The sequence below is a fragment of the Camelus bactrianus genome, chromosome 3 (assembly GCF_048773025.1).
Source record: "Camelus bactrianus isolate YW-2024 breed Bactrian camel chromosome 3, ASM4877302v1, whole genome shotgun sequence".
NCBI lineage: Eukaryota > Metazoa > Chordata > Mammalia > Artiodactyla > Camelidae > Camelus > Camelus bactrianus.
Genome location: NC_133541.1, coordinates 57118855 through 57133009, shown reverse-complemented (window position 1 = coordinate 57133009; position 14155 = coordinate 57118855). Strand labels below are relative to the sequence as shown.

General features: G+C 32.5%; 1 protein-coding gene across 4 annotated transcripts in view; it reads right to left on the bottom strand.

Moving 5' to 3' along the window:
• XRCC4 (X-ray repair cross complementing 4) overlaps positions 1 to 14155 on the bottom strand; it is a 291123-nt gene that overhangs the window by 257043 nt on the left and 19925 nt on the right. For all 4 annotated transcript variants that reach the window (XM_045512431.2, XM_074360327.1, XM_074360326.1 and 1 more), the window contains exons 2-3: positions 11368 to 11516; positions 5147 to 5322 (exon numbers count right to left, since the gene is read on the bottom strand). In XM_045512431.2, the coding sequence (XP_045368387.1) occupies positions 5147 to 5322; positions 11368 to 11506 (315 nt within the window). In that variant the 5' untranslated portion in view covers positions 11507 to 11516. The remainder of the gene's footprint in view (positions 1 to 5146; positions 5323 to 11367; positions 11517 to 14155) is intronic.

Below are 14155 nucleotides of genomic sequence, written 5' to 3'. Positions count from 1 at the left end.
TTTTTACATGCTACTTTCTACTTCTGTTTTACTAAGAAAGTTGTTTCTTTCCTGAAAAATCCTGGAATAACTGAAAAAATTAAAGTATAATGACTTTGAGATGTTTCTTATAAAAGAAAACATTTTAAGTCGAAGCAGAACAATATGAAACTAGAAAAAGAAAATGAGTTCTCAAAGACAAAATTGTGTAACTAAAAATTGATCATTTTTAAAGTAATAGTTCTAAAGTCTCTTCTATGGCTTATACTTTGAACAGGATTTCTGCACCACTTACATTACTGATTTGGTTCCCACATTCCAAACGGTCAAGATTGTAAAGTGTTTAATACAAATACAGCAGATGTATAGAAATACTTTTATGACAAAATATTATGATTTCTTTTTGAGGCATTCAAGCAACACATTTGCAACGCATACTCCTACAAACCTGAAAATCATTACTATTTTTGATAAAGTCTTTGGCAGAGTACCATAATAAATGCTCCAATTCTGATATTTCATCTGGAAATATCCATTTGATTTCAAAGTCCCTCAAACCACAGGGACACATGGCAATAATACAGGATTTTGGACTGCTGTTTTTAAAAACAACTTTGACTGGTTTGGGCTAACTTATTTTAGTTCGTTTTTATATATCTGAGAAATGTAAGTTAAATAAATGTAGAGAGGCTGTTCGAACTTAGAATGTATTTTCTACTTTAACAAAAAAGTTATGACATATAGTAAGCTACAAACTAACCTATACCTTATTATATGTTGTAACATATAGTTTAGTTTTTTAAACTAAAATATGACTTAAACGATTATTCGTAATGAAAATACTAGAGGAAGATCCCTGTAACAATTAAATGGAAACTTTTGACTGAATGACATTTCAATCTCTCCTAAACATAAACATGCAGAGATTGCCCACCGTCCCTCAATATCCACTTTCCCCTTTTTACACAGTAATAAAAATTTCTGGACATAAGACACAGCTTAAAAATCATATTTCACAGATTCTCTTGCAGCTAGGTGAAGCCCTGTGACTTATTCTGGACAATGGGATTCGAGCAAAAGTAAAGCATTTTTACACAAGGCCATAATATTACATAAAGGCCATATTAGTGTGATGGCCTTAAAGAAAATGCGTATGTTATTTTCTCTTTAACTCAGTCCTGTTGCTTGAAAGGTGAACGTAACAGTGATCATGAGGTAAAAACTCATTGTTAAAAGTGGCAAAACAACATGATTAAAAACAGAAACAGACTCACAGACATAGAAAACTAACTTACGGTTATCATGGGGAAAGGGATGGGAAGGGATAAATTGGGAGTTCGAGATTTGCAGATACTAACTACTATATATAAAATAGATAAATGACAAGTTCATACTGTATAGCACAGGCAACTATATTCACTATCTTGTAGTAACTTATGGTGAAAAAGAATATGAAAACGAATGTATGTACATTCATTACGACTGAAGCATTATGCTGTACATCAGAAATTGACACAACATTGTAAATTGACTATATACTTTAAAAATATGTATATATACAAAAAAGAAAATAAAGAGAAAAAGAAGCAGCTCTAGGCCTCCATATCATAAAGTCATCGTATTAACCCAGGCCTGCCTATTTGGATCTTTACATCAGAGAAAAGCAAACCTCCATGCTATTTAAATCATCACATTTTCAGTCTAGACTGTATCTGAAGCCAATATTTGATGATGAGGTTAGGGAAAAGGAAAGAAAAGAAAATGCAAATATATTTTATTATAATTCTAAGAGACCTAAAGCCAATTCGAATGTGTTATGTTTATGTGTGTGTTTATCATGTTTAATTTTGCTTCAAACCTCATGGCTTTCCTTCATTAGGAGTATTTTTAGAAATATAAAACTACAGTATATTAGATGACCTGGAATGAATCCAAGAAATCACTTCAAAACTTTATAGATGAGAAAACAGAGGTATGAGCAAGCTAAATGATGACCCCAAAGTTACTCTTATCAAAAATAATTAGGTCTTTTTTATGTGGCTCATGAATGAAAATGTTTTCTGAACAGAGCCAATTACAAAAGCGAAAGAGGAAGAGGAATTAGTTTAATTTTTTTTTAATTTTTAATTAAGAGGTATTATTTGCATGACAAAGTGTGTACTGCAGAATCCCTATGAACTGTGAAAGGCAGAGGGAAAACAGTGACACAAAGTATGTGAATAATCTGCTGAGTGGGCGACAGTATTTATAGTAAAGAGATAATGAGTTCTTAATGCTTGCACTAGAGTATATCTTCATTCAGAACAGTCTACTGCCAACTGAAGAGTTCTAATGATGGGGCAGGAAGGGTCGCAGCAGTCTACACCTTACAGATAAAAAAGAGCACCTAGCTGGCCATTCAAGATTTATTCCAATAAGAATTAAGCTAAAATAAAAAATTTCTATGTTACTGCAAGGAAAAGCCAATGAGAGCATAAATGAAATTTTAGGTATTATGAGCTCAAAAGCAATCTCATGAAAATTATGGACTGATTCCCTCCAAACAATATATATAAATATCAACATACACACTATATATATATATATATTAAATATTTCATTGCTTTGGAAAATGACAATTCTTTCACTCTAATAAAACACAAGATACTATTTCCAAAAAATCAGGTCTTTTTGAATATAAAAATTAGTAGTTACCCCCTTTTAAAAAACAGAAAAGAAAGAAAATTTGATACGAATGTAAATTTCAAATAAGCCTTGTATGACTTAAATACTCTAAACGTTCAAATTATGGAGAAATCTCCAATGCAGCATTAGACTTATAAAACTTCTTGAAGTGACAGCCAACAACTGCCCCAAAACCCTAACTCTCAGTGGTATGAAACTCACAGCAGACTGTATTTAGAACTCATGGAATATACTTTACCATGGGAGAGTAAGCTTATGTCAACAAACAACCGAATTCACTACAACTTTTTGAGTTGAATCTACATTCATTCTTTTCTTTTCTTCTAAGTGTTAGGAGGTCATTATTGGCAACAATCAGATGTGTGTGTCATCAAGGAAAGGATTACAAACTCCTTTTAAATTTTTAGGTCATCCAAAGCAAAATTAGCCTTAAAAACTATTCTGCCATGTTTCCAATTGTCTGCATATTTTTGCCAGCAGATGAATTTACAAGATACTGTCACTCTGAAATTCAACTTGCAGAAACACATCCTGAAGCACTCACCAGAAGATTCCCACGGAAGTTTAGCCAAATGAACTTGTGATTTTCATCTGCATCCATAAGGCTGACTCAAAGCACCTCAAACTGAAAGTTTTACCACATCCAAATATCCAAAAATATCTATCAAGTAAGTCAAGTCACGAACTCCTCCTCATCAAACTGTTCTAGGAGTAGCCTTTCTTTTTCTCGTAAGCAAATGAAAAAATGAATAAATAATAAGGCACCTATCTAAACTGCATTGTACTGTTTTAGGGCATATCTGTTTGGAAACCAACACTTCTGCATTGCTAGGAATCTCTTATTCTGTTTCCATTTCTTGAGAAAACCTGTTGAAAGGTGGTTCAAGGCTTTGGCTCTAATAAAGTTGATTAACTTCAGGGTAGTAAACAAGGTATCTTTTCAGGATTATTATCAGTTTTTGAGACTGATAAATGCCAAGTCGATTGTAAAAGCCTTAAGTCATGAGGAACTGAAGTTCTTTCTTCACAAAAGCAACAAGATCAGATGTATCTCCAAGCATGGCAAGTACTCCATCCATGCCTGATGTACCTAACCCTCCTTTCCACCATGCCAAAGATACCAAAAGCCTTCTAAGTTCCCAGAAGATACCTCTGAAACTTGGGATCTGTTACACACCAGGGTACACAAAACAGATGAAAACCAGAAACTGGCTGCATGAAATAATGTTAGTTATTATAAACAAATGCTTGTTGAGTGGGAAATAGCATTATTCTCAATTTGACAATGATCTGCTTCAAAATATCAGAAGAGTCAACAGTTCTGTAGTATACATTTGATTGTACTTGAATCATAGGAAAGAACATTTTGTGATAAATAACAAAATTTCAGTAGTCAGCTCAAACCTTACTTACCCTATTTTAAATTTTCATCTTAAGGACCTCAGCATATTAAAACTCATGTAAGCGGACAGCTTAGTAGAATAAGTATGTATCTTTTAAACAGATACAATTACTGAATCCAGGCTCTTTCAATTATTCTCTATAGGATAAATGAAAGCAATGATTCCATCTGTTCCTTCAAATGTTTCGCTAATTGGTGACATCCTTTTAATCATTGTGAATTAAAGAATTTTCTTAAAAAATAATTTTTAAAATTCAGTTTAGCTCCAGCACAAACTGTCTATAACAGTCTCTAAACTTAATGTAGTGAAAATTTCCCTCCTTTTCTTGTATTATAGATCTAATATCTGACTGACAAACCACTGATAAAAAGCACGTAATTCAACCTCTAAATATACCATAAACTTGAATAAAATATACAAACACTAAGTACTATACTTTTGATAAATAAATCATCTGCCGTGATTTAAATTGGTGCAAAAAATGTAGAAACTGAGCAGGACAAGTAGCAGATATTCTTGTCTTCATAGTATGCAAGTTTTGGAAAGCTTGGGTTGAAAGTTATTTCTTTTTATTTTAATAATTCTAAGTTTGATAACATAAATAAAATACCTTAATTTCTAGTCATACATCTGACTACACTTAACTATATCATTTTATAATTTCAAATACATTCTACTAAGGAAGAAAATAAGTCATAATTATTAAATATTCAGAAGAAAATATGTTATTTTCTTTATTAAAATCAGTATTTCCCCAAACTTATTTCAATAAACCTTGCCTCATGGTATAAAACTTCTGACCCCACTTTTCAGAATTGCTCATTCATGTAATTATCTCAATATTTAGTTTTAAAGCATTAAAAACAAAATACATTTTCTAATAATTATGTTCCATAATTCATTAATATAAAGCACATATAATGCCTATAACTTTGAAGGATTTTCCAACTTAGAAACCAAGTACTTTCCAACTTTTATTTCTGATGTATTCTGGGAATAATATGCTAGTGACTTAAATAATTTCTCAGTATGTGTTCTGACATCTTACCACTTACAACATTATGGAAAGTTTTACTTACTGAAACATCTTTCAGGTTTTTATCAAAGGAGAAATGACAGGAATCCTTAGAAAAATTAAACTTGTATGTGTCAGCTGGTCCTGCTCCTGACACCAATGCTTTTCTCAGTTCTTCAACATATTTCTCTTTTTCCATCGCCATGTCATCTGCTTCTTGGGAAATCTCTGCTTCACGAACTAAGAGAAACATTAATAAAAAGTTTTATTAACTTGAAAACAAATTTCTAAACATAAGAATAAAGTTGTTTACTTGTTGCTACTAATTTATTACTTATGTAACAGAAATGTAAACAAAAAGTCAAATGAATCCCCATACATTTTTAAGTCAAATTATACCCCTTAACTGAACTAGCAATTTTTGAGAAATACAGTAATTTAGTCTCAAATCTCATCTGAAAAGCATTAGACTCCTTGCATTCTTTCTCTGTCCTCAGACGAAAGAAACAACCAGCTTGTGTACCTGCTCCAAGGCCATAGCAGAGAAATTATTTCCTATAATGATTAATAAGCTCCGTATTTTACATCTTTCTTCCTTGTCTCAATTATTAAAGAGATTAAATACTCTATCATCTATTTCTCACTTACATGGGCAGAGTCAAATTTAAAGTCAAGATGGAGTTCATTCTTTTCATCCCATTAGGCGCCAACAATAAAAAAGGTGGATGAAGGGAGTTGATGAGGAAGGAAAGGGAAGGGATTAATATTTACTGAGTGTCTCCTCTCTGATAAGCATTTTATTACATATCTGGCTTCCAATTCTCTCAATACTTAAAGCTGATGTTTCACTCATCCATAGAGATTTTTACTTCAATAATTATATTTTCAATCTTAATATTCTCTTTGCTTCTTTTTCACAATATCCTGTCCTTGCCACACCCTTCTTTCAAATATCTGAAGGATTTAAACATATTTAAGATCTCGCTCAGATGATCTATGATGCATAGATCTCGCTCTATGCATGGTTCCTGGGGTATTAATTCCACTTTTCCTAGCTGCTGACATATTCTCATTCTGCTTTTTTTTCATCATGCTTTGTGATACTTGAACATAGCTCTCCTCCAGCCAGCGCATCGAGCGCTCTGGGTACCAGAGGTAGCCTTAAACGAAGGTTGCTGGTTTGCCTTTCTGGGAGTCCCTACAGGACTCACCAGTTCTGTACCAGTTGTGAAAGTCAATTTCTTAACTTGCTTTTTACACTTGAGGCAAGGAGTTCAAATTTAAACTCCCTACCCTGCAACCCCTACATAATATGGACAGGATTCTGATTCTTTTTGGGACTTTTATCTACTCACAATCCTTAGTGACTACTTTGAGTCTACGCTGTATCTCCAGCCAGAGTAGTTTGTTTGTGTGTGTGTGTGTGTGTGTGTGTGTGTGTGTGTGTGTGTGTATTTTTTAAGATGATATCATTATCAGGGTCACTTCCAGGTTCCTTTCTTTATCTTGAGAGCTCAGTTCCAGTTTCTTAAGAGGCCTGCAGTCTCCACTCCACTCAGGTACTGTTATAACCACAGTCATTTAGATGTATATGTAGTTCAGATATCCCATGTAGTTCTTTAACTCCCATTAACTGTTTTGGTTTTCAGATACCTCTTCATGCATAGCAGCTGGGGACTTCTCTTTCTTACATTCAAAGGCTGCAATGTGTCTATTTGCTTTTGAAATTACAAGATTTAATTTAACATTTGCTAAGAATGCATGTGTGGCTGGGTGATTTCCTGTGTCAACTCAGGCTACCACAATGATCAAAGACCCATATGGTTCTACACTTTCACATTTAAAAGTTACTTTTATCTATTTTATTCCTTATAACACTGAAAGATAGTTTCATTTTACAAAAGATAAAATTGAAATTAAAAAAACAAATAATAAAATTGAGGCTCAGAGAAATTAAGTAAGGGTCTAGGGTCATGGAGTCAGTAAGTGGTAAAACTGAGATTCATACTTATATCTCAAAGGTTTTTCTGTTTTGAGGTGAAGCATTAGATAAATTATTTCCTTCCATAATATTAAAAAAAATTTGTATAAAATATTATAGAAAACAATGAAATCTTGATTAAAGAATTCCTAAAAATATCACAGCTTTTCATAACTTTGGTCCATGTGCTATCAAGTGTCTGGAAGCCCCATGAAAGACAGGCAACTAGGAAGAGTCTGGGAATGTATCCATAATTTTTTCATGATCAATTTTTAATAAGTTCTGACATTGGAATATGAGTCTCAACACAGCCTTTGAGAAAAGGTAAGAATAAAAATATTCTTCTGTGATTTTACAGCTTCTAAAATTCTGCCACATATTTTTCTCTGCCTGAAGCATATGCATATTTAAGATGATCACCACTATAAAATCTACTGACCTTTCATATACCCTATTAGCTCTCCTGAAAAAACATAAAAATAAGAAGACAAATGTTTCCTATCTGAGGAATAATTTCATATTTTGTGTTTGGAGAGTTTTTGTACCTAGAGAGAGAAATTATTTCACAGAGAAATAGGAAATAATCTGTAGAAACTATCTTTAATGTAACTATAGAAAAATTCTTAAGAAAATATACACACAAGAAGTATGTCTACTGACAAAACGTCTAGTAAGAAGTATTCTAAATTTCATTAAAATGAAAAGAAACCATTCTGAAAATATTTAATAGAAGTTATTGATTCATTTATTCAAAAAATGCTCAATGAACATCTACTATGTGCAAGGCACTATTTAAGGCACCAGGGATACAAGTTAGATACTTGACTCAGGTGCTGACATCTTAGATATCCTTTCAGATAGCCTCTTACATATTACCTTAGATATCCTCTTATGTTACTCCCGTCTATGATTATGTTATAAAATATTTCATTCTTGGAAGGAAAAAAAACTTATGCAAAGAAATCATTTCTATTTATACTTATTCTTAGAAAATGTTTTTAAAAAAGGTATTAATTTAAGAAAAAAAATTACTTGAACATTTCTTGTAACATTTAAAGTGAAATTCTGACTGCCTATTTAGAACTTCAATCCTAGAAAAACACTTTGGTCACTGGTTTTGAATTTTGTACTGGAAGAAGCACAGCTGTAAGCACTCAATGCTCCAAAAACTTCAGTGCTCAGGGTTAAAAGCCACGGAGATAATCAAACTCAGTAAGGATACAGCTGAACCACACAATATGGCATAAAAAGTGAGTAGGCCAACATGACCAAAAAACAAAGAATTGTTCTTAAACAGGTAGGGAGCCAAGAAAGCATCCCTTTAACACTGTTTGTGGGGAGGTAAAGATGTAAGTGAGGAAAGAAGATTCTTTACTTTGGATCCTATGTTTAATGCATCAAAAGACGGCATATCCTAAGTTGGTGTCAGAGTCAAGAAAGCACACAGACTTAATAAGTCATCACATCATGGACACATATTACTACTTCATTCATTAAAAATCCTTTTTCTACTGAGCTCTGTCACATTATTTCCATATAGGTCATCAAATATATCAATGTTTAGAACAAATATAAGTGGATATAATTATTTGATAATATGTGCATTAATAAAATTTAATTTACTCTTCATTGAACTTTAAACTACTCCAAAGATGGGTGATATAAGCTGCTTACTGCTGACTGCAATTTTTATGAAAATCACATAATAGTCATCGATCATTAACCTACTTTGTTACTTAACCCTGTGATATAACCCTCTATAATGTTGAAGTGATGATAGACCACATGATAATTAGACCCCAAAACATTCATTAGATAAAACATTGCTAATGGAAAAGAAATCAGTGAGTTTAGTGTGTGGGAGATTAAAAGGAACCCCACATCCTTTTAATTTCACTCAAATGAAAAGAGAAAAAAAATTATCCAAATTGAAGGTTGCAGCAATCAAAAGTTGTACAAAAAACAGGATGAGGTATAGGAAGGAAATTCATTTTTATGTTTCAATTATTTAATTGTTTCAATGTTCTTAATCATGTTACTGTCTATCTGTAAAGTGCCAAACCAAATTGTCGTTACGTATAAGCCTTAACTAAACATGGAAACAAAATTATTTGGTTTCATATTTTGCCCCTGAAATGTACACAAGAAAACAGAAATGAATAATAAAAGCCATAAAACATTTGTGAGATTTAAAACTTTGATCTCTGAAAATAACCATATCCAGTGCACTGTAAAGATTTTCTATTTGAAAACTTACTCATTACAGCAAGCCAAAATGTTCACAAACCACCAAAGGATACAGAAGTGTGATAACACAGTTTTATCACACTAAATTTCATTAGCTGAAAAACAAATGGTAAAACATACTGCATCTACGATCAATGCTGATAATAAGTAAATATGACACTAGGGTTTTCATTAAAAAATATGCTAACTCTAAAATGAATGGTTCACTTTCCTTTTTTCCCATAACCAGTTTTATATATTTGAGGCATCCTTTCATTCTTTTTTTCCAAAGAATATCCACTGAGCATGTATGTCTTATGTACTGGTCTGGCTTCTTATGAACAGTGGCTGACAAATTGGTGTCCCTTGTTCTCAATGGTTGCAGATTAGTTAAACAATACTCATATTAATAACACTAAGAGCAACTGCTAGCACATTTTGTATGACATAAACAAAATGTTCCATAAATGTAAAGTTTACTTAAATTTCTGGTTAAATTAAGATTTGAGAGTTATTCAGAATAATCTTTTTTTCTTTTCCCAATCCTTAAGGATATACAAAATTCAAATAACATATTATTATTGTTCTTTGCCTTGGTGAATGAGGTTTACTGACTACATTAAAATTTAATCTTTTCCTTTGATAATTAAGGCTCTTAAAAAACCTCAAGGTCATCCGTCTGACCGTAACTTCTCATTATACAGAGTAAGCCATTTGCCAACTGGAAATATCTAAGTTACAAATACAGTATTCTTTACACACAACCAACCACTTCACCTAGGACCTGCCTCCTGAGCTGTGCTGTTGGAGCCCCTCTTTTCTCCCAGAAAACTGGCATTAACCTACTGCCATGATCTTCAACACTGTGCATCACTCACCATTCACCCTAAAACAGAGCTACTGTCAGTTGGGCACACCTTTACCAGCTAACCTGCCCAATTTTCCTCCATTCCTGCACTGCGACAACCAACCAACAAGCGATTTCTCTTACGTAGAAATTTACAGCTTAAATAGATATAACTAGTACAAACATTATCCTTGAAATTTCTTTATTTTATAATAATACGTATATCAATATTCCTTGCTCTCTGTCATAAAAAACTAGTAAGAAAACCCCAAAACCCTACAAGTATAAATTCAGTTTGACTATATTGTATAACACAGTTTCTAGTATTCAAGAAAGAAATAAAACTTCACAATGTATTGTGACTTTAAAAAGTGATATAATAATTACAGTAACAAATTTTAGGGAAATATTTCAAAAATTGATAAAAGATATAAATACATGTAAATTAACATGACAAAATTATTTTACCTAAAACACCATTTACAACATAACTCTAGAAATGACTGCTGTTTAACTGTAGAAATAGCTTTAAAAATCTTTGAATAAAACACTTTAGACGTGTATTAAAACTTTGCTATATGAGTAAAACATAACTGCAGATATTTTGACTTTACACCTGCAATGTTCCATAAATTAACAGGGCCATTAGCCTTTTTAAAAGATTATTGCCAAAGATTAAAAAAAAATCAAGTCTATTTCATAAAAATAATGGCCAAAATCCCACATACGGATTTGAACCTTGGTTTACAAAGTTTTAGGCTTTGAGTTCAGTTTTGTTTTGTTACAAATGTAGTACATGTTCATTGGAAAATAATTCAAACAATGTAAGTATATGAAACGAAAAAGAAAACCATCACCACCCCATCCTCCCAAGTGTTGGCCCATTCAACCCACCTTCCTATGCTCCCAGTATTTCCCTGGGGTCCTGAGAAAAGATAACATTTAAAAAGTACTATTTATGTTTTGTACAAAGAGACCATTTTAAAACCTCTGACCAACTCCGTTACTAAGACCCAAATGGTTATTTCTCTTTCTTTCTATTAATATTACTTAAAGAAAACAGCATCAATATTACAAATCAGTGTGTAAATTAGGCAATAACAAGTAAAAGCAATTATGTTCATTTTAATCAATATCTATTAAAGAAACACTATAATTTAAAGTATCACTGAAAACTGAGGAATAGCACATTATTGAAATTTTTTATTGAAAAATTTGCTTTTACTATTACCTGTGCCGATCCATGCTGACTGACCATCAGTAAGTGTAATAACAAAACCCGATCCTAGTGTTTTCTCCCAAGCAACTTGTAGAAAATGAACTACATCAGGTTCAGAAGCAAGGTAGATTCTGCTTACTTTTCTCTCCATTTCTGATCACCTGTCATAAAAGAATAAAATTAATATTTTTGCAAGAAACTGTGACTATCAAATAGTGATGTATTGGTCTCTCAGTTACATTAAGCACAAAGGAAATAAGTAAAACAAAAAGCTGTGTAACAGCCAACCATCAACTCTGTAAAGCACAGTCCTGTACAATACTGATTCACAATTTTTACCGATAAGAAAAGCAGAGGCTCATAAATGGCAAGTGATTTGCCCAGGTCATGGAACGAAATAGAAATTACTATCTCCAACAATATGAAGATTACATTTTCTCCAGAGGTCAGTAGGCTCTTTCTCTACAACAAAGAAATGGTCACAAGAACTTGTATGAGTGATCCAGGAATAATCTCAAGACTGGAATGTGATTATAATTGGTGAGAATAAATTTGATCAAGGGTCTTAGTCTCCCATCTGGAAAAAGACTATGTGAAATGAAAAAGGAGAGTAAGCACAAAGATTAGGAAGGGAAAACCTGAGAACCCAAGAGTTGGCTGAACCCTGTCATGCCTTCTCTAAGAAAGGGGTTCCCAGGACTCACCCTGTTCACTGAGACAAAAGCACCCCGTAATAGAGATGGGTTATAACAAGCTATCATAGCCTGATGCCAATAAACTTTCTTTGAATTTTTATAACTTTATATTGAAGTATTATATACAGGGAAAAGTATATATATCTAAAATCCAACTTGGTAAGTTTCACAACTGAACAAATCCATTATCAGTGTCTAGATGAAGAAGCAGAATATTACCACCCCAGAACTCATTCTCACAACACCTCCTTTCTAGTCACTATGTCCCCAAATAACCACTCACCTAACAGAGATGAGAGTTTTCAGTATTTTTGTACTGTTACATAAATATAATCATACTGCACATTTTATCTTGTGACTGGCTTCTTTCGTTCAACATTATATTTGGGAAATTCATCTATATTGTTTCTTAGAGTTGTAGATCATGCTTATGGTTGTACAGTATTCCATTACACAGATATAGTACAATTTATTTATCCATCCTACTAGTTGACAGGCATCTGAGTACTTTTCCAGGTTGTGATGTTCACAAACAGTGCTGTCACAAACATGCTAGCAAATATCTAGGCTTTTCTGTTGGTACATGCCTTTGAGTACATACCATGAGTGGAATTTCAGGATCAGAGGAAACACGTATGTTCTGTTTTAGTATTATACAGACAAAAGTTTCCCAAAAGGTTTGTACCAATCTACATACTTGGGATATGAGAGTTCTCATCATTCCATGTCCATGCAAACATTTCTCATCTTTTTAATTTTAGCCATTTTGGTGGGTATGTAGTAATACATTGTGGTTTTAATTCACATTTCCCTGATGAGTAATGAGATTTAGTCCTTCTCATATCTTTACTGGACATTTGTATATCCTGCTTTGTGGAGTTAAATCTTGCCAATGTTTTTATTCAGTTGTATTTTTCTTATTGATGTTCCTATTGTTATGTTATTTTCTTCTTGATTTATTCTTTATACTTTGTATATGAATCCTTTATAGATATACATACTGTGAATATCTCCCTCCATTCTGTAAGTTACCTTTTCACTCTCATAATGGTATCTTTGGATAAAAAGTTCTTAATTTTCATGAAGTTAAAATTTATCAAAATTTTTATGCTATAGTTATATTTTTTATGTCCTGCTTAAGAACTGTTCAATCACTAAGACATTCTACCATGTTTATCTAACAGCTTTACAATTGTATCTCTCACATTTAGATCTGCAATCCATCTGGAATTGATTTTTGTGCATCCTGTTAGGAAGAAGTCAAAATATATTTTTTTCCACACGGAGATCTCATTGACCCAGTACCATGTATTAAAGATTATCCTTTCAACTGCAGCACTGTGTTACCATTGCCATAAATCATGTGACCAAACATGTATACAAGTTCAATTTTTATTTCTGTTTGATTTTTTGCAGGAGTGTGATTTTGTATTTTCTACTTGGCTTATCAAGGTTATACTGAATAGTGATTCTGTTACTGTGGTTCAACATACTCATAATCTCTCAGTGACCCAACCATTTAAAAATTTGATAAACTTTTCTTCTAAGTTTTAAAATCATTTGTGTAAAATACTGAGCAGGACAAGCTCAAGCATAGACTTCTGTGGCTTGCCATTGGAAACAAGCCTCTCTTAGACGTCAGTCACTACTACTAGGCGAGTGTACTGCTGATATCTCCAGTTAAATCACAAAGATATCAGTAAAGTCCTTTGCAAAACCTGCCTATTCTGCCAGTTTAGCAATATTATTAAAAAAAAAATTTAGATTTTTTTCTTAGTGACCCCACTCTCATTTCTAATGATTATGGATTCTTTTTCTTTTAATTCAAAAACTATTCTTCTGGTAATTCACTCAAGAATCTTGTTCAGATTATCCTCAAACTTACTGGACTGCAGTATGACACATATTCTTTAGTTTAAAGCAAACAACCATATTTTTTTTTCTAATACTGGAATATCCTATGGCCATGTGCACTTCATTAAGAGATGCCTAAGCTATAGAAGCTAACGAACAAAACTAAAAAAGTACCCTAAAAATTACAAATATGCAAAGAAAAAACATTATAAAAAGTCAAAATTAGGAACAAAGCACAAACTTCAAAGATG